Here is a 20,880-nt window from a genome sequence, read left to right as displayed (position 1 = left end):
TGTAGACTGCTAAAAGTTATAACAAATAATTTACCTCAAGATTTGCTTTTCTGACATCCTTTTCTAACATTGGGTTATTACATATATATATTACCAACTAAATATACACTTACCTACCCTGCCTTGCAAAAGTGTTCATACGCCTTCATTTTTTTCCTCACATTTTGTTTTGTTGCAGTATTATGTTAAACTGCTTTAAATTAGTTTTTCCCCACATCAATTTACACTCCATACACCATAATAATGACAAAGCAAAAACCAGATTTGCAAATTTTACAAATTTATTAAAAACAAAACACTGAAATAAGTACATTGCATAAGTATTCATACCCTTAACTCAGTACATAGTTGAAGCACCTTTACAGCCTCAAGTCTTTTTGGGTATGATGTGACAAGCTTTGCACATCTGCATTTGGCAATTATCTGCCATTCTTTGCCTCACCTTTTCACCTCTCAAGCTCTGTCAGCTTGGATGGGGGCTGGCAGACATTTTCTAGAGTCCTAGTTGTTCCAGTCGTCTTCCATTATGGATAATGCTTCTGTGGACCTTCAATGCAGCAGATTTTTTTCTGAACTCTTCGCTAGATCATTGCCTTAACGTAAGTCTGTCACTGAGCTCTACAGGCAGTTATCTTGACCTCAGGACTTGGTTTTTGCTCTGATTTGCATTTTCAGCTGTTAGACCTTTTCTGAGAGGTGTGTGCCTTTCTAAATCATACTCATTCAAATGAACTGCCACAGTTTAACTCCACTCGAAGAGCAGTAACATCTAGAAGCAATATGAATGCTCCTGAGCTAAATTTCGAGCGTCCCAGAAAAGGGTATGAATACTTATGCAACGGGATCTTTTCAGTTTTTTATTTTTAATAAATTTGCACAAATGTTAAAAACCTATTTTTTGCTTTGCCATTGTGGAGTAGGGAGCGTAGATTGATGTGGGGAAAAAGTAATTTAAAGTAGTTTAACTAAGGCAGCAACATAACAAAATGTGAAAAAATGAAGGGGTGTGAATAATTTCGCAAGGCACTCTCTTCAGGAAGTTGTTATTTTTGTCAACTGCCCGCTTTAGCCAAAACAAATGAATGAAACTACATTTCCCATGAAGCGTAGCTCGTCGCTCCCGTGAAGTCATTTGTCCACGTGAGCTTCATTCAGCTGAGCGCTGCAAAGATGAATGGCTGGGGTTTGTTTCAACAATCTTATGTTTAATATATTTTCCGCTCACAAATGTTATAAATGTCTTGTTTGTGTGTCTACTGTTCGTTGCTCTCTGGTGTTTAGAGTCGCGTGCATGCAGCGCTACCGCACATCCATCCGGATGAAGCTGTACAAACACATCTGATGAGACATAAACGCTCATTTAACGCAGTGTTGATTTTCCCCGAGCCATTCACTGTGCGTTTATATAACCATGCTCTGCGCTCGCCAGCGTGAAACCAGCCTTTAGATCGTGAAATCACGCCATATATTTGTGTAACAGACTGAAGTCCTGGAATGCTTGAGTGCGGGGGTGTCTGTCTGTCCCCTTCACTGCAGTCACACATCTGACCAGCATATGCATGCCTCACACTGCAAACATCACTTAGGAAGAGAAACAAATGCCTTTGAAAATGTTATTCGGATTGTTTACAGGGGGTGGAAGATGGAAACGTTGGAAAAATGGAGCAGAGACATCATGGCACCTCATCAGCTGGATAAGAAAGAGCAGTCCAAACAAAATGGTGAGATTTGCTTCAAACCTGTCTTTTGGGAAATAAGAATTGTGTCTCTCTAAAAATGTTAACAAATCTGGTTACATTCATTTTTCAATTACACACGTTTATATACAAGAAAATGCAAACTAGCAAAAGCATTGTAAAAATATATATTGACAAAGTTTTAGGCATTGCAGGAGCAACCAAATGTGACCCTGGACCACAAAACCAGTCATAAGGTTAAATTTTATAAAACTGAGATATATACATCATATGAAAGCTCAATAAATAAGCTTTCTATTTATATAAGGTTTGTTAGGATAGGACAATATTTGTCTGAGATACAACTATTTGAAAATCTGGAATCTGAGGGTGCAAAAAAAATCAAAATACTGAGCAAATCACCTTTAAAGTTCTCCAAATTAAGTTCTTAACAATGCATATTACTAATCAAAAATTACATTTTGATATATTTATAGTAGGAATTTTACAAAAAAAATCTTCATGGAACATAACTTAAATTCTTAATGATTTTTGGCATAAAAGAAAAATCAATAATTTTGACCCATACAATGTATTTTTGGCTATTGCTACAAATATACCCCAGCGACTTAAGACTGGTTTTGTGGTCCAGGGTCACAAATATGACCCTGGACCACAAAACCACTCATAACGGGTTTTTTTTGTATTTCGAAAAGGATAATCTTTGGCTGAGATACAGCTGTTTGAAAATCTGAAATCTGAGGGTGCAAAAAAATCAAAATATTTGGAAAAGCGCCTTTAAAGTTGTCCAAATGAAGTTCTTAGCAATGCATATTACTGATAAAAAATGAAGTATTTATATATTTACGGTGAGAAATTTACAAAATGTCTTCATAGAATGTGAGCTTTACTTAATATCATTATGATTTTTGGCATAAAAGAAAAAATTATAATTTTGACCCGTGCAATGTACTGTTAGCTATTGCTACAAATATCCAGGGCCATATATATAATTAATTTGTGTAATTTAAATATACCAACTAAAAACTTCAACTAATTATCAGTATATAGATAAAAATAAAAAGTAAAACAGATGGCCACGATGATAATCAGAAGTGCCATTTTTTTTAATAAACCTTTCCACAAGTGCAAAATACCTTCAAGGTAACGTGCATAATGCTAAAATATTGCCAAACACTAATTGAAAAATACATAAAATGTCACACAAAACACCATAATGTGAGTAATTGTTTACAAAATTAAGTTTAATGGACTTCTGGGAACCTACCTAAAAAATTTTAGCGATCCTACTTCCAAAACCCTACATTTTACTAAAAATCTACTGTATGTACACTACCAGTTAGAAGTTTTTGAACAGTGGGATGTTTAATATTTTTTTAAGAAGTCTATTTTACTATTTAAAATAACGGTTTTCTATTTGAATTCACTTTCAAATGTAATTAATTCCGTTAATTTCAAATCTGAAATTTTAGCATCGTTACTCCAGTCACACGATCCTTCAGAAATCATTCTAATATTCTGATTTGCCGTTCAAAAAACATTTATTATTATTGTGTTGAAAACAGCTGAGTACATTTTTTCAGGTTTCTTTGATGAATAGAAAGCTCAGAAAAACAGCAGTTTTTGCCCGAAATAGAAATCTTTTGTAACATTATAAATGCCTTTATCATCACTTTGGATCAATTTAAACCATCCTTGCTAAATGAAATGATTAATTTCTATAATTTCTCCCCACTTCTTTAAAAAACATTAAGAATCTTACTGTTCAGAAAAGTTTGACTGGTAGTGTTTTTATTGAATCTACTGTATGTATGTATTTCTAAGTTTTAAAATGCATTTTTGCTGGATTTGTAATGAGGTATCTTATAATTACTTAGTTATTTAATGAACAGGTTTTACTGTAGGGTCTTACATTTATTGTCAGTTATTTATTTATTTGTAAGAGATGCTATTATAAGGGATTTCTATGGCCATTTATGTATAATTGATAACTTTATTGTTATCAATATTGTTATTATTAGCTATAATTTGTACAAAAGTTATTATAAGATTATTAAAAGTTAAATATAAGATTTAACTATATCATTGACTAGAAATAGCTTTTCATGATTACTGTCTATAAAATTTTGTGAAAATGCATTGATCAAGAAGTTGTGAAAACCCATTACAGCATATTTGCATTTCCTGTTTACATTTTAAGCTTCTGAATTGCTATTTTCCTCAACCTTAAACTGTGCACCTCTTGAAGTAACTTTTGTGAATCAGTGCCAAAATTAAATAAAATAATAATAATAATTACCTTTGTTTTACGTTAACAGTTGTGGACCATTTAATTGGATGAATGTTTGAATAAACCACAAAACTCCAATTTTGATCTCATGATCTCTTTGTTCTTCAGCTGGTGGTTTAATTTTATTTTGGACAATCGTTTTTCTTTTGATCTATTTTAGGCATGATTGCAAAAAATCTGCTCAACTCTCTCAAGATTCGCAATCGTTTGCAGCTCCAGCCAATTTCTCGTTCAGCATGTGCCACTGGTAAGCATTGTTTTCTGTATTGTGATGACATTCATATGCTATGTCAGTGCTTCCCAAATGTTTATAGGTATTTAGCCTATGCAGCAATTAACAACAAACCTGATTTAGCAAAGTGAGTAAGAATAAATTAAAATAAATACATTTTATTATCTTAAAATAACAACAAAAACATTCATAACAATTATTTTGTGCAGAGAATTTAATATTATGACAATCTGATTTCTTTAAAACAAGAACTCATTGTATGCAACTGTGATTATTGTGACTGACAACATTGCATAAGTCTGAATGTCTTTCAGCGTTGTTGACAATGGTTGTTTATTTTCACCAGCTAATGTGCGGATACTTCAAATGTAGTTGCAGCTGAACGAATCCTCAGGCAGATTTGGTCAGAATTGGTGTTTAGCACTGTGTCGTGTTAACAAACATGCACATAGTCAATCGGCGGAACAATAAAACGATGGAATGGCTGTCTGAAGTGAGATATGTGGGTGTATTAATGCCTGAGTCGTGTTTTCCTGGATCAAACAAACTCTCAGCTCCATTAATGAGCGTCCTCATTGAATCACACACACACACACACACACACACACACACACACACACACACACTCGCTGACAGACTGGTGCCTTATAGGGAGAAACTTGAGGGCAATTTTTTTCTCAGCCTGTTGAGCACTTAAGAACACGGCTGAAGTGGGACTCCTGTTTTGCATTGGGAGATTTCATAATGCCCACAATCATCAACATGTCAATAGAGTGTTTTCACAATGCGTCGTCAATCGGCCATATTGGCGGCACTGAACGTAAACAGTGCCACTGAACCGAGCAAGATTTGCATATTTTGGGCTGTACTAATCAGTCAGACTGGGAAAAACATTTGGAGTAATGTAGACCACCAAAAGAGTGCAAAAAAACTCAAAGCAACAACAAAAGGCTTTGCGGTTCACCAAACTAAACCAGGATTTCTGGGACAAGAATCTTGACAACCTTCATGTTTCTTCTTATCATTTCCGGTCAGGTAGGTAAAATATTAGGCTGATATCTTAATTAATCCCAAGTATGAATCTTTACCACCTGTTAACTTTAGTTTGTCAAAATGTTGCAACTTTTCCTGCTTACTAAGTTCTTCTCTATATGATTTAGCAGCTTCTACGTGTTTTTTCAGTGGTTTAGAGCATAAATGAGTAAAAACAACCTATTCACTAGTACATTAACTCTGCAGTCCATGCTGTTGCTTACATCCGAGTATCGCCAATCGTCACATAACTGCAAAGAACATTTTAAACTTTGATTTCAAGGTAATAACGCATTCCCTTCGGATCTGGAAGTATCTGGATTAGCAACTCTGACATTGTTGAAGGGGGTTTAAAAAAAACTCCTTCATTTGCATACTAAATTTTGGTCTTGTATCGATCCAACCATCTTGTTTTTAGATCCATCCCTTTCATCTACATCAAACATGAATATTTACAAGGTTATTAAACCAATTAAACTTTGTATTAAAGGAGAAGTTCACTTTTAGGACAAAAATGGACAGATAATTTACTCACCCCCTTGTCATCCAAGATTTTCATGTCGTAAAGCATCTAGAGAAACGATTGGTTCAAACTCGCGGGCACCAAAGAAGTCCACTATATGAAAAGAAATCCTAAAACGTTTCCCTCATTTTTCTTTACGACCGAAGAAAGAAACACACAAACATCTTGGATGTTGGACAGGGAGGTGAGTAAGTTATCTGTACATTTTTGTTTTGGAAGTGAACTTCTCCTTTAAACCACTTTCTTTTTCTTTTGTCCTAGTATTTGACAAATATTTGTTCTGGTTGACAATTTGTACGTAAAAGATCGCTTTATTGACCTCAGTCCATCTGATTTGTTTTTAAAGGCTCCTGTCCAGATCTGATGAGTAGGAACGAGCAGCCTGACTCCCGGCCGCTTGCCATGGCCCTGACGCCACAGTTACCCCCCAGGACACATCGGCCCCTGTGTCTCTCAGTGTCCTCTGACAGCAATGGACGCTTCAAAGCTCTGGAGACCCAGGAATGGAAGAACAACCTCAAAGCTCAGGTAAGTGGAAGTACTTTCAGGTCACTTGTTGGCGGTCCATTTCAAGACCCCTATCCTAAAGTGTATCTTTTTTCCATCAGATGGAGCAGGCCCATAGTGCCGGAGCAGCCAGCAGCACAGGTTCCCTGGAAAGAGCGTCTCTCTTTTGCGCTTCTGGCTCCACCACCACCTCCAGCTCTGGCCTCTCCAGTCCGGTGGAGCACCTTACCAAGAGCAAGTCCTCTAGTCGCTTTTCACTCTTCTCTCCACCTTGGAACAGCAGCTCTGAATCTGACTCCAATCCACCTTCCCGCTCCGGATCTAAGAAAATGCGCAACTACAGTCGCAGAGCCGGTCCTGGCAGTGCCAAAACGGGCCCTGAGACTCCAGAACCCAAGCAGAGCGTCCCTGAGCACTTTCAGTACTCAGAACCGGTCATATCCAAGGTTACGGACTACATTTTCGTGGGCAACCTGAACGCTGCTTATAGCGGACGTGCGTTGTGCCGCAATAACATTGACAGCATCATCGACATGAGCAGCCTGCCCGGGGAAACTTGTTTGAGAGTCATTCCTTGCACTTGTTCCAGGGCCGTCAAACATAGTTGGTCTCGGCTCAAAGTGGACATTAGAGACCTTCCGGATACAGTCCAAGAAGGGCTGGCACTCAAGCACCGCTGCTTCGAGGACATCAATGAGTGTATCGATGCCTCCACGGAGAAGCGGAAGAGAGTGCTGGTGCACTGTCGTGATGGTTTTTCCCTCGCCCCCACTTGCATTATTCAGTACCTCATGGTCAAACAAAACATGAGGCTTATTGCGGCCTACGAGCTGCTCCGAGCCAAACACCCTGTCAATATTCGCGAGTCCCATCAGAACGTTCTGGTAAGTCTCGAAAGAGCTCTGAGGCCTGGAGGAAACACGGACCCAGAGTGCTTTAAACAGGCCATCTCTCGAAAAGTGGCTTGGACCTGATAGCGAACCTTGGGGAACCTCAGCGTTTTGTATTTGTGCTTTTATTTTGTACATTATCTTCTCCGTTAACAGTGTAAGGCAGCTTTTTTTTGTGTGTGTGTTTTGACTGAGCTGGATGTCATGGTGTGAGTACTAACTGTGAAAATTTCCTGAGTTGTTGTTCAGTGGCCATTTTAGCAAAACAAAGAGAATTTCAGTCATTCGTTTTGCTTCTGGCTCAACGAAACAAGAACAAACACGCTTTGTGCAGCTGCTAAACACTGAGATTTTTCTGGGAATATATCTCCTGTTTATTCTTCTTCGTCACGTGGGTACATAGCCATGCTGTGGAGGTTTATGCCGAGGAAGAAGTTCTCAGGAGACGAAACGATGTCACATATGGCTGCAAACACCACTACTGGAGTACTATTAACTAAACATCTCATACACTCTTGTTAAGGACTAAACTTGATTAGTCATTGTATCTGGCAGTACAAAGCACAACCCTTGTTGGCCTCCTTATTCGTTTGACAGTTGGTTGATAGGCCTATTTCTCTGTGTTTAACCAGGGTTGAAAGATACACAGGAAGAGTAGTCCTCTATGAGGAGTCATTTCATTTACTAAGTGTCTTTTATTAAATGTGTAATACTCAACATGTTTGATCAAATAATTCAGTGCTTGGAAACCATGTGAATTTTGTGATTGTGTTAAGCATTGAAACTGGCCCACTTTATACCTTTTATGGAGTGTTGGTATTTGGGAAAATGAGTTAAACCGAGTTGTGGAGCAATGCTCAGTTGCAAAGGCTTGATATTGCACTAACCACAAGGAAATGCACAAGTTTTGCTGAAACGTGGCTTAGTTTGATTTAATGTTGCGCAGTGGATATAGATCAAAATATTTTTATTACGATAATGTTTATGCTTATATATAATGATTGGTGTTCATGGTTTCAACTGTATTTTATTTAGCCATTTAGAAAAACGTAACAGCCCTAATAGCACACGTATGTCACCGAGACATCTTGAATGCACGCATTTTCATTTCAAGAGCGTAAGCTAGTTTGCAATACATTGTAGACATGTTCCCTGTCAGATGTACACTCAGTTTGTGCTGAAAGTGACCAATAGAACTAGGACTGTCAAACGAATAATTGCGATTAATCGTGATTAATCGCATCCGAACTAAGAGTATATGTTTGCACACTGCATGTGTGTGTACTGTGTATATTAATAATGTGTACATAATAAATATACACCGTACAACACAGATTTACACAGTTTTGGATGTGTTTAAGCATGATTAATCACGATTAATTGTGATTAATCGCAATTAATTGTTCGAAGGCCCTACGACATTTGTGGTTTTAAATTTGTATGACGTCTGCACACAAATATAATGTGTCTTGGTGACATACATGTGCTTAAGGAGAAATATATTTGACATGGCTTATGCTTGTCAGCAGTGATTATTCTATTTTGATATTTAGTGCGCAGTTTGGTGAAGAAAGACCCTCCCTGAGTTTTGGTGCCTTTTGTTTGAACTCGTCCAGTGTGATTATTGTGACATTCACACGCGCACACTGTATGCACTCATCAGGTATAGACAAAACGTCGTCTTTACGCTTTGACATGTTCAGGAAATGCTCCATGTTGGTGTACTTTTTGTGATGTATGGCAGAGATCAGTTTCATCTGAATACGCTGTTGTAAAGGTTTCATAGCAGTGCTCACAGTGAACAGTGCCTGTATTTCAATCAGTGTGGTGGTGACGTCAATCAGTGTGATCATTACCCTTCTTCTACGGGCCTGCGGTTAGCTGCTTCTAACATTAGCAAAGCTGTATTTAGATTCAAATGGAACATTTAACCGTTGCTTTTTTCTTCTTCGTTAGCCTATTTAAATCTATATTTTTGGATGGTTGATCTCGCCCTGTAAAGGTCTAACAACATGAACTCTCAGGTTAACTTTATTGGCCTAGAAAAATTCGCAATGCGTTAGAAACCAGAATAATGTGAGGCAATGTATTTTCTGTATCATGTTTTGGAAGGAAATGCATTTGTACATGTTGATATTAAAGAGAATCTGATGCACTGACTTTCTTGTCGTGTGATTTGTTTGACACCTTTTAGAATCTGCAAAATGTTTATTATTTTACCAAAATAAGAGGGATCATACAAAATGCATGTTATTTTTTTTTACTTAATACTGACCTGAATAAGATATTTCACATAAGAGATGTTTACACATAGTCCACAAGAGAAAATAACAGCTGAATTTTTACAAATTACCCTGTTCAAAAGTTTACATACATTTGATTCTTAATACTGCGTTCTTGCCTTAATGATCCACAGCTTTGTTCAGTTGTTCACGAGTCCCTTGTTTGTCCTAAACAGTCAAACCTGTCCCACAAATTATTTGGTTTTTCTGCATTTTTGTGTATTTGAACCCTTTCCAACAATGGCTGAATGATTGTGAAATACATCTTTTCTCACTGAGGACAACTGAGGGACTCATATGCAACTATTACAGAAGGTTCAAATGCTCACTGATGCTTCAGAAGGAAAACCCGATGCATTAAGAGTTAAGAATCAGGGTAAATTTGAAATATTTTGTCTTCTGGGAAACATGTAACTATCTTTTGTAGGATCTGAAGGGCAGTATTAAATGAAAAAATATATAATATTTAGGCAAAATAACGTAAAAACGTACACATCTCTATTCTGTTCAAAAGTTTTCACCCCTGTATCTTAATGCATCGTTTTTCCGTCTGGAGCATCAGTGAGCGTTTGAACCTTCTGTAATAGTTGCACATGAGTCCCTCAGTTGTCCTCAGTGTGAAAAGATGGATCTCAAAATCATATAGTCATTTTAGGATAGGGTTCAAATACAGAAAAATGCAGAAAACCCCCCCAAAAATTTGGGACCTGAAGGATTTTTCTGAAGAACAACGAGGAGTTTAACTGTTCAGGACAAACTAGGGACTCATGAACAACTATCACTAAAAAAAATAATTCAGGTAACAACACGGTATTAAGAATCAAGTGTATGTAAACTTTTGAACAGGGTCATTTTTATAAACGCATCTCTTACTTTCTCTTGTGGACTATATGTAAACGTCTTTTATGTGAAATATTTTATTCAGGTCAGTACTAAATAAATAAAAAAACATGCATTTTGTATGATCCCTCTTATTTTGGCTAATTTTTATTTTCCAGATTTTATTAAGAGGCTACAGTTTTGCTTTTGCACACTGTGGTATTGTAAGCGGATAATGTGGATACTAGTACCAAATTTCACAAATATCTGCCCCTAGTGGTTGGGAGCACTGCTGTTGGTTAGGTGACTTGTTACCAACTTTTTTTTTTTTTTTTTAAACTCTATTTAAGATCATCAGCCTAGATATGCAACATTTTCAGCTTTTGTCTGTTTGTTATATAAGTGACATTTAAACTATCGTGGAAACCTTTTAACATATCTTTAAAATTTATTTTTAATACTTTGCATATGTCTTCAAAGATCTACCCATATGCCCTCCAAAGGCAAAGTGCAGTAACTACACTAACACTGAAACTGAGAATAATGCCTTTAAAGTTTTTTCGCCAGCTAGTCAAACATGTTGACACTCTTCTTTCTCTGAAACACTCTCGTTCCTCTGGGACAAAATTGAACCAGGAGACGTTGCCACAAGACAAAACAGTTGTCACAAAGTCCATTTTAAGCCTTAACTCAATTTTGACCAAATGTGTAGTTACTGCGCTTTGCCTTTGGAGGGCAGAATATATTACAAATATGTAAAAATATACTACATTGTTAACTATGATGATTTAAACAGAGTGAAATAATCATAAACCATTTCAATATTTAAAAAAATTGAAATCTGAGAGTTTTTTGACCCTGCATAGACCCTGCATAGTAAGGACATCATTAAAATGTCAATGTTTAATTGTTTATGAAGCCACAAGAATACTTTTTGTGCGCAAAGAAAACTAAAATAATGACAATTGCATCAAAGACTGACATGGAAGATAAGAAATTGTTGAATACAAAAAGTATTGTTATAGCTTCATAAAATTAAGGTTGATCCACTGATGTCACATTGACTATTTTATTGATGTCCTTACTCCCTTTCTGGGCCTTTAATGTGATTGTTGCGTTGCTATCTATGCAGGGTCAGAAAGCTTAGATTTAATCAAAAATATCTTAATTTGTGTTCTGAAGATGAACGAAGCTCTTACGGGTTTGGAACAACATGATGGTAAGTAATTAATAACAGGATTTAAATTTTTGGGTGAACAATCCCTTTAAATGCACACATTTTTTTCCCCCTCTAAAGTTGTGTACTTGTGTACTAAGGAGGCAACTGTATCATGAAAGATGCTTGAGGTGGAATACAAGATGTGTGTGAAGTGTTTATCATTCATGCATTTGCATGAGCATGATTAAAATCTTAACTTGAGAATTAGGTTTATAACAAGTGTTAACAGTGATTAAATCAGGAATAGGGTTTACACTAAATTAGGAATATTAGGATTGCTAAATGGATTTGATTAATTCAGGTACTAGAAGTGGTAGTGTTATCAAGCTTTTCAGTTGACGCATTACGAATTTCAGAGTTTCTTTAAAGGGGTCCTGCCTTTTCACTTCTTGAAATTTAGCCAGTGTGCGGTGTGTTTGTTCGGGCATAAAAAACATCTACGAAGTAGTCCACTCCAAAGGGAGATATTTAGTTTAAAAAAAAAATCCTTTTTCAAGAACTACCACGAACGGCTCCTTTGGACTACAGCGTTTGTTTTCCGGATGCTATGATGTCACAACGCGGTCCATTAGAATATCATTCAAATGAATCCCGCCTACAGAAATTCAAAACGTTGGCGGGTGGGGGATTAGCCTAACTTTTAATGATGTAGCATGGACAGCTGCTTCTGGGATGCTTCAGCGAGCCACAGGGCAGCTTGTATAAATGCAAGCATTGACTAAAGTGTCCGCAAACTGCTCCGGTAGCCGTGCTGGAGCCACGCCATTGACGTGTGCGGTATAGAGGGACGAAACACATGCGGAGCCGCGGCTGATGTAAACACAAGCATTGACTAGAGTGACGATCATCAGTTGGCGCATCTGAGCCTCGCTGTAGACGTGTGCAGTGTGTGGTAAGAGATTTATTCATTACACAGTGTAGATAGCGTCACTAGCCTTGGGCTGGAGCTGGTTTCGGGCATGTAAATAATTAAATAAATTAGCACAATAATGATAATATCATGTATCGGCGATCTCGCAGGCTGACGATAGGACCAACACTACTGTAGCATAGTTTTTATTCACCCTTTATGCATCCTAGGTGTATATGACTTCCTTCTTTCAGACGAATGCAATCTGAGTTATATAAAAAAATTCCTGACACTCCCAAGCTTTAGAACAGCATAGAATGAACGGCATAGACAAGTCTTTCTCTCCATCAGTCCAAAACAAGTCGATCCATAATAAAAAGTGCCTCACATGGATTCGGGGTGGTCAGTAAAAGCCTCCTTTGTGGCTTTTTGTAAGAAAAATATCCATATTTAAAACGTAAGAATCACTTTAATCTAGCTTGCGCAGTTGTACACGGAACTTGCTGCTTTGCGGAGGGGCGTGGCAGGACTGAAACTCTGTCTAAGCTGTTCTCCAATTGCAACGCAGTGGGACTACTAACCAATCACAACACATTTCGTTTTTCGGAAGGCGGACCTTCATCAAACCCAGAACTAATCGAGCCATTTGTGCCAGCCTGGAGAGAAAGCTATTGTAATAATGTAAATTATGTAAAAAAAAGTTGTTGTTTTTTCATCCAAGCATGAGAGCATGTTCTAGTCTAGTGCACCCCCAAAACAAAATAAAGACTTTGTAAAAGAGCATAATAGGACCCCTTTAAAGATTGGAAGATAAAAACATTTTTTTCCTAACATTCCCACATAGGAATTCTAAAAATGGACTCTAAATCATTATGGTCCTCATTTGCCACATTTGCAGACACTCATCCTACTCTCTGTTTGACAGCTGTACCAATTACACCACTATATCTGAATGCCTGGGGTGAGAGAGTCCCAGGTAGCCATCAGCACCAGACCAGCCGTTTGGAAACATAAATAGAACAGTTGGAAATATGCTGCTCCATAAGTATTCACACGCTCATCTACTGAATGAGCAATAGTGTTGCCATTCTCTTTTGACCTGTCTGGCTTTGCTTTGTTTTAACAAAAAAAAAGTCAAGAAAGAGATCAAATGACAGTTGATATCCCTTCCAGTTAATTTGCCAAGCTGGAAATGGAATGTAAAGTTGCTGCTATATTTTAGGTTTTGTAAAATTTGCAACATGAGCACTTTTTACTTTTTATTATAGCACTACAGTTTTTAAAACAATAAGTTAAACTCATTGTTATAAATGAATGACGTAAGTTTGTGTGTCACCTAGATATTTTTTCATGTGTTCCCTTCTGGAACTTTCTTATGGGGTTTCTTTCTTTTTTTTTTTCCAAATATTTGAATATGGAATGTGAATGTTCGAATTTGAATTTGAAACTGAATTAGAATGTAAATATTCAAATTCAAATTTGAATTTGGAATGTTATTATTAATTTTGTATGTGCCAAAATTGTACATAAGCAAACCTCAAGAAATGACTTTTTGTATTAGCCTAGCAAAATAATGCAATGCTCTTGCTAGTGTCTTGATATTCATTATCTCTGTCTCAAGTGTGGGCTTCACTTTGATTATAACTATACACAATCTAATGAGGGGTTATTTATATATCAGGGGGGTCCGGAGGGGAGATGAGGGATTTGATATTGTGTTTCAGGTGTTTGAGAGCCTATTGGTTCTCTGAATGCATCTACTACCATAAACAGAGAGATGGGATTTCCTTGGTCATGAGGGAATACAATATATACTTAAGATGCCCGCTTCCCACAGAGACCATATTCGTCCTCTATTCTTCTGGCTGTGTCTGCCTCAACTCATAGGTAAGATGCTGTTTTTGTGATTTGCCTATCTTATTGTGCATGTCTTTATTCTGTTAAAACAGCATCTAGATGCATCTTTCCAGCTGTTATTGTTGACAGATGATTTTCTTTGTGGAATTTCAGTTAGTTTTTAACTGTATTGTTCTATTTGTGATGCATTTGAAAGGTGTTTTGCTGCTAATTGTTCATTTTCTTCTTTGTATATCAGTATAAACATAATTTATTTAGGCATAAGCAAAATTTAAGACAAGTTGGTTTGTGTGTGATTGAATATTTTTGCAAAATCTTTATTCAGACTGTTGAGAAAAAAATTGTAATAAGACATTAATTCCGCATCCTTACTGGGAATATAGAAAACTTACTGTGCTATTTTGGGATGCACACTTGGTAGCTGAATTGTAACGTGTTGATTTGAGTTTTGGAGACGCTATCCGATTCGGCTTTTAAGATTGAAAGGAGATATGCCAGTGTTTATCTTGCTGTCAAGACTTAATCTTTGAATGAATATCAGGCTTCAGCTGATGGGTCTAAAATGACGCACAGGGATCTCTTTGGCGATTTAGACAATGATGCTATGGCTTAAATTTGTGGTGTTTGCATAGTTCAAATGTAAAGGCCTTTACTACATGTTTACTCACATTATCACAATGATAGTCATTGTCAAACTTCAGACCTAGCATTGCATTTTGCATTCTGAAAGTGATCCTGAGATAGAAAGTAGATTAAAGATTGTTTAGTTTCGAGCTATTTTAAGTTAAGTAATTAATATTTAATGCATTTAAAAATCATTTTATGTGTGACCACGGACCACAAAACCAATCATAAGGGTTATTTTCTGAAATTAAGATTTATACATCATCTGAAAGCTGAAAAAATAAGCTTTCCACTGATGTTTTTTAGGATAAGACAATATTTAGCTGAGATACAGCTATTTAAAAATCTGGAAAAAATTTTAAATATTGAGAAAATCACCTTTAAAGTCCAAAAGAAGTTCTTAGCAAAGCATATTACTAATCAAAAATTACTTTTTGATATATTTACAGTTGGAAATTTACAAAATATCTTCATGGAACATGATCTTTACTTAATATCCTGATGATTTTTGGCGTAAAATAAATTTTTATTGCTAGAAATTTACCCATGCTACTTAAGACTGGTTTTGTGGTCCAGGGTCACATATTTCACTGGATGAACTTTGCCTTGCTGTAAATTTGGATCATTTGGTCATATAACCAAGTTAGGCTCAGCCTTAAAATAATTAAAATTCAAACCCACAAGAAAAGGGTTTGCATGAAAAAAAAAACTGATGTCATGATCTGAGTCATTATGTTAGATCAGTTTCAGATGATTGGGAGGGAAGGAATTGGTGGGATCATGCTTTTGATTATCACCCAGAAATGGGCTTAGCACAGTGCATCTCTTGAGATTTTCTGCTCAAAAATAGCATATGATTCACTTTAGACCAGAAGATTCTATGGCCTCATTTGAATGTCGGTGGTTCGTTTTGTTACTTGTCATTTTGCAGGCATCCTCCATGATGTTAAAACTACACAAAAAGTGGTCTTACTTAAGAATAAGTGGTTTTGTTTGACGTCACAGTATTGTATATTGTGTATTTTATTTTTACAGGGGCCAAAACAAAATTAAGCCAAGATGTCGGAGTAAGTAAATATTTTAATTTACCCTTTTTTGCTTATCCTCATGTTCCTCAACTAACAAAAATTTTATATTTTGTATACGTGTGTATATTGGACATAAAAATAAAAATTGCAGTGTCTTGTGCCTAAAGGGATAGTTCATCCAAAAATGAGAATTTGATGTTCATCTGCTTTCCCCCAGGGCATCCAAGATGTAGGTGACTTTGTTTCTTCAGTAGAACACAAACGAAGATTTTTAACTCAAACCGTTGCAGTCTGTCGGTCATATAATGTCATTCAATGGGATCCATGGCTTTGAGAGTCAAAAAAACATACACAGACAAAACCCAATTAAACCTTGCGGCTCGTGACAATACATTGAGGTTAAGACACAAAACAATCGGTCTGTGCAAGAAGCTAAACAGTATTTATATCATTTTTTTTTACCTCTGATCCACCGCAATGTCCAACTGTCCAAAATATTAAATAATATCAGTAACTTCTGCTATTAATCTTTTAATATTGTATTCAAACATTCTCAGAATTAATACTAAAAATAAATAATAACAACAAACTTAAAAAATGTAGGAGCACAGTCAAAATTTTAGGAGCACATTCTAAACAATAATCAAAAAATCTGAGATATTTGACTCCTTAAAGTGATTTACTGGGGAATTTTGTTTTTGCCTTTGTTTTTACCTTTTCATATGTTTAATGAGGCTCAGAGGTGGCATGAGTGCAATCAAATTCATAAATTCATGTTGAGATTAATGTTTTAAATATAACATTTTGAATACAGAAATATTAAAGATTTAAATAACTGAAAAGATCTGCCAGCAGGTGGCGATAGAGATGCACAGCGGCTCAGTTGTGACTTGTTTCAGACTACTTTTGACGATAGTGTTATAGTCAGGCAACGTAAGTCACTTCATAATAACTTCTTGGTTTATTTAACTTCTGTATTAAATCAATATCTCATTTACAAACTCCCTTAAAAATTATTAAAAGCCGTCACTCATCTTAGGTAGTGATATCACAAAGCTCTGTTACAATCAATGACGCTCTCTACACTGCACAATCAATCTCTTATTAACACTCTCTCTACACTTTGTGTTTAATAAAAGGATTTGTGAGATATGTCTGTGATACATTGCTCAACATTGCAAAAACACGTAGAAACCTTTGAAGCTCCCCTGAGCGCAAACACAAATATGCTGATTGGGTCAGTCGCACATGGTGCTCCTAAATATTTTTTCATAGTCGCACGTAGTAATTTTCAGTCGCAAATGCGAGTGAAATGGTTGCACTGTGGAGCCCTGGTATGCCAAATAAAAACAAAAACTTGTGGTACTGATACGCAAAAATAGACTTTAGCGTGTATATGCTACAAAATGGGTAGGATTAGGGTTTTTTTTTTTTATTTGCCGTACTATTAATACGCATTTTCATGAGACCAGGCTCGAATGAACAGCTGTCAAAAAAAAAAAAAAAACACATTCAGAAAACTAGAGCGACAGAATCAAAAATGGCGTCATAACACCGGGAAGTTTTATCACAGTTGACAGCCCGTTTTTAAATAAATGAGCCCAGTCGAGGCTTGTCCATTCCATCACACAGTTAAACAACTAACAATGACTGATATATATATATATATATATAATGATATATATGCGGTTCTGACGGTCAATAATAATAAATGCTCTTTGAACACAACTCTATGAAGTGATGTGCCATACTAGCCTTTACCTTCTGCTCTGGAGTCTTGTTTTGTATTAAACATGGCAGAAAAACAGTCTTAAGAAGGGATAACGGTAGGGTCGCGCAATGGGCGTGGCTAAAGGTGACATGTTGACGCATTCCATGCTAATCGACGTATTTTCATAATCAACGTAAATGATGACGTCGACAAATCACTGCACTGCACTAATTAAAAACTAAAAGATTATGTTTGCTTGCACGAATTCATTCGGGAGCGTTGACTTTTCACAAATTGTGAAACTCATGTATTAAATAAATTCAATGCACACAGACTGAAGTAGTTTAAGTCTTTGGTTCTTTTAATTGTGATGATTTGGCTCACATTTAACAAAAACCCACCAATTCAACAACAAATTAGAATATGGTGACAAAATCAGCTAATCAACTCCTGCAAAGGTTTCCTGAGCCTTCAAAATGGTCTCTCAGTTTGTTTCTCTAGGCTACACAATTATGGGGAAGACTGCTGATCTGACAGTTGTCCAGAAGACAATCATTGACACCCTTCACAAGGAGGGTAAGCCACAAACATTCATTGTCAAAGAAGCTGGCTGTTCACAGAGTGCTGTATCCAAGCATGTTAACAGAAAGTTGAGTGGAAGGAAAAAGTGTGGAAGAAAAAGATGCACAATCAACCGAGAGAACCGCAGCCTTGAGAGGCTTGTCAAGCAAAATCGATTTAAGAATTTGGGTGAACGTCACAAGGAATGGACTGAGGCTGGGGTCAAGGCATCAAGAGCCACCACACACAGACGTGTCAAGAAATTTGGCTACAGTTGTCGTATTTTGTTAAGCCACCCCTGAACTAAGACAACATCAGAGGTGTCTTACCTGGGCTAAGGAGAAGAAGAAATGGACTGCTGCCCAGAGGTCCAAAGTCCTCTTTTCAGATGACAGCAAGTTTTGTATTTCATTTGGAAACCAATGTCCTAGAGTCTGGAGGAAGGGTGAAGAAGCTCATAGCCCAAGTTGCTTGAAGTCCAATGTTAAGTTTCCTGAGTCTGTGATGATTTGGGGTGCAATGTCATCTGCTGGTGTTGGTCCACTGTGTTTTTTTGAAAACCAAAGTCACTGTACTCGTTTACCAAGTAATTTTAGAGCACTTCATGCTTCTTTCTGCTGACCAGCTTTTTAAAGATGCTGACTTTATTTTCTAGCAGGATTTGGCACCTGCCCACACTGCCAAATCTTTGTTTGTGTTCTACTGAAAAAACAAAGTCACCTACATCTTGGATGCCCTGTGAGAAATCAAATTTTCATTTTCAGGTGAACTATCCCTTTAATAGTTACTGCTTTAACACAGTGTGTAATGTGTCATTTCAAAACACCTTAGGAAAAAGATGTCGTCGAGTCGCAAGCATCATCTGAAGGTACTGTATGACTCAAAACTAAACCTATAATTCAATGTCCATTAATATGTAACAATAACACCCAGCTTCTCTGTGTCACAGAGCTTGATGCTTTCCATCGCTAAAGGTATTCTGGAACAGGAAGAAAAGGACATAGAGGTTGAGAGGCAGAGATACATGGCAGAGACCTGCCCAGCTCTGTCTCTACCTTCAGGCATACAGGCATTACAGGTACTGGACAATAAATTCACCTTCAAAGAACTAAATATGTGCATGAAACCCTCGAAAACTATGTAAATGGATCTCTACTGTTTATAGGAACTGTGCAGGGAGCTCCACCATAAAATCGACACCATTGATGAGGAGAGATACGACATGGAAATGAAAGTCAACAAGAGTGCGAAGGAGGTAAGATGTCATCAAAATTTATTTGTGTTTTGTCTTGTAGTTTCTACACTGATGGCCCTCATTGATTGACTCTAGATCGAGGACTTGAATATCAAAGTTATTGACCTGAAGGGCAAGTTCAAGAAGCCAACGCTGAGGAAGGTGCGCATGTCTGCCGACGCTATGCTTCAGGCTCTGCTGGGCTCTAAACACAAGGTGTCTCTGGATCTGAGAGCCAACTTGAAACAAGTCAAGAAGGAGGTCAAAGAGGAGGTGAGTGATGAACGGCATTGTTCTTATGAGGTATCCTTGAGGTTCCTGTATTTCTTTGTCTAAAAGAAACTTCAGAATTCAGAAAGATGCTGATCTTAGATTCTTTATCTTTTGGCTCACTGACCGAATATTTTTCATTTATTCTTCACCAGGATAAGGAACTGCGTGATGTTGGTGACTGGCGTAAGAACGTTGAAGACAAGGCTGGCATGGACGGCAGGAAGAAGATGTTTGAAGCCGAGGCTTAAATTTTTAGTTTTTTGAAGTTCAATATGCTGCTCAGTTAGAATTGGCCTAAAGATGTTAATTAGTGTTGTGATAAACTGTGTACTTAAAACAACACACTCATTTGCCTTTGATATTATGAGTAATCTATCAAAAGTAAATATGATCACTTAGTTTTCTGTTCAACATTGGTACTGCCAAGTGTATTCTCAGCCCATGTCTCCAAGTCTTACACTATCAATAAAACGGTTAATTCAAGAATGAAGTCCTGTGTTTATTTTGCCACATAAACCACTTTGTAACCAGCTTTTTATTATACACAATTTCCTCACCAATCTGTTGAAAAAGTAAGTATTATTGCCAGTTTCTTTTATCCATTTGGTTTATGACTGAAAAAGCTGATAACATTTTATTATGTTTAAATACAGCAGATAACAATGACGCCTTCCTGGCACCTGCAAGAAACTAACCGGAAACTGGAGGATACTGAACACACAATCGTGAAGGTACAGTCTACACAATCTATTGTGATAGACAGATAGATGCATAGAGCGATAGATAGAACAATAGATAGATACATAGATAGAACAACAGAACAATAGACATAATTGGATGTATAGATAGACAGATAGATGGATAGATAGATGAAATGACAAACAGATAGATTGATGGATGGATAGATATAAGATAGATAGAATGATAGATGGATAGATAGAGTGACAGAACGATACATGGAGCGATAGATAGAATGATAATAGATAGAATGCCAGAACAATAGACACGATTGATAGAATGACAGACAGATGGATATATGGATGGATGGATAGAATGACAGAACAATACATAGAATGATAGATAGATAGACAGACAGATAGAATGACAAACAGATAGATGGATGGATAGATGATAGAATGACAGAACAATACATAGAGCGATAGATAGAACGATAGGTAGAACGACAGATGGATAGATAGATAGATAGATAGATAGATAAAACGACAGACAGATAGATGGATGGATGGACAG

At 36.8% G+C, this 20,880-nt stretch overlaps 2 protein-coding genes across 2 annotated transcripts; both read left to right on the top strand.

The window, feature by feature from the left end:
- Positions 1 to 1,039: 1,039 nt before the first annotated feature.
- LOC141301612 (uncharacterized) lies at positions 1,040 to 9,317 on the top strand. Its single transcript, XM_073831810.1, has 4 exons — positions 1,040 to 1,721; positions 4,148 to 4,234; positions 6,121 to 6,302; positions 6,383 to 9,317. The coding sequence occupies exons 1-4, from the start codon at positions 1,556 to 1,558 to the stop codon at positions 7,253 to 7,255; spliced, it is 1,308 nt and encodes a 435-aa protein (XP_073687911.1). The 5' UTR covers positions 1,040 to 1,555; the 3' UTR covers positions 7,256 to 9,317.
- Positions 9,318 to 14,187: 4,870 nt separating this feature from the next.
- tnni2a.1 (troponin I type 2a (skeletal, fast), tandem duplicate 1) lies at positions 14,188 to 20,097 on the top strand. The gene is made up of 7 exons (XM_073831447.1): positions 14,188 to 14,228; positions 15,858 to 15,889; positions 18,954 to 18,990; positions 19,072 to 19,200; positions 19,288 to 19,377; positions 19,453 to 19,629; positions 19,782 to 20,097. Exons 2-7 carry the CDS (start codon positions 15,882 to 15,884, stop codon positions 19,875 to 19,877), a joined length of 537 nt encoding a protein of 178 aa, XP_073687548.1. The 5' UTR covers positions 14,188 to 14,228; positions 15,858 to 15,881; the 3' UTR covers positions 19,878 to 20,097.
- The last annotated feature ends 783 nt before the right edge of the window (positions 20,098 to 20,880 follow it).

The sequence above is a fragment of the Garra rufa genome, chromosome 25 (genome assembly GCF_049309525.1).
Source record: "Garra rufa chromosome 25, GarRuf1.0, whole genome shotgun sequence".
NCBI lineage: Eukaryota > Metazoa > Chordata > Actinopteri > Cypriniformes > Cyprinidae > Garra > Garra rufa.
The sequence above is the reverse complement of the archived record's forward strand: the minus strand, read 5'-3'. Positions and strand labels throughout refer to the sequence as shown.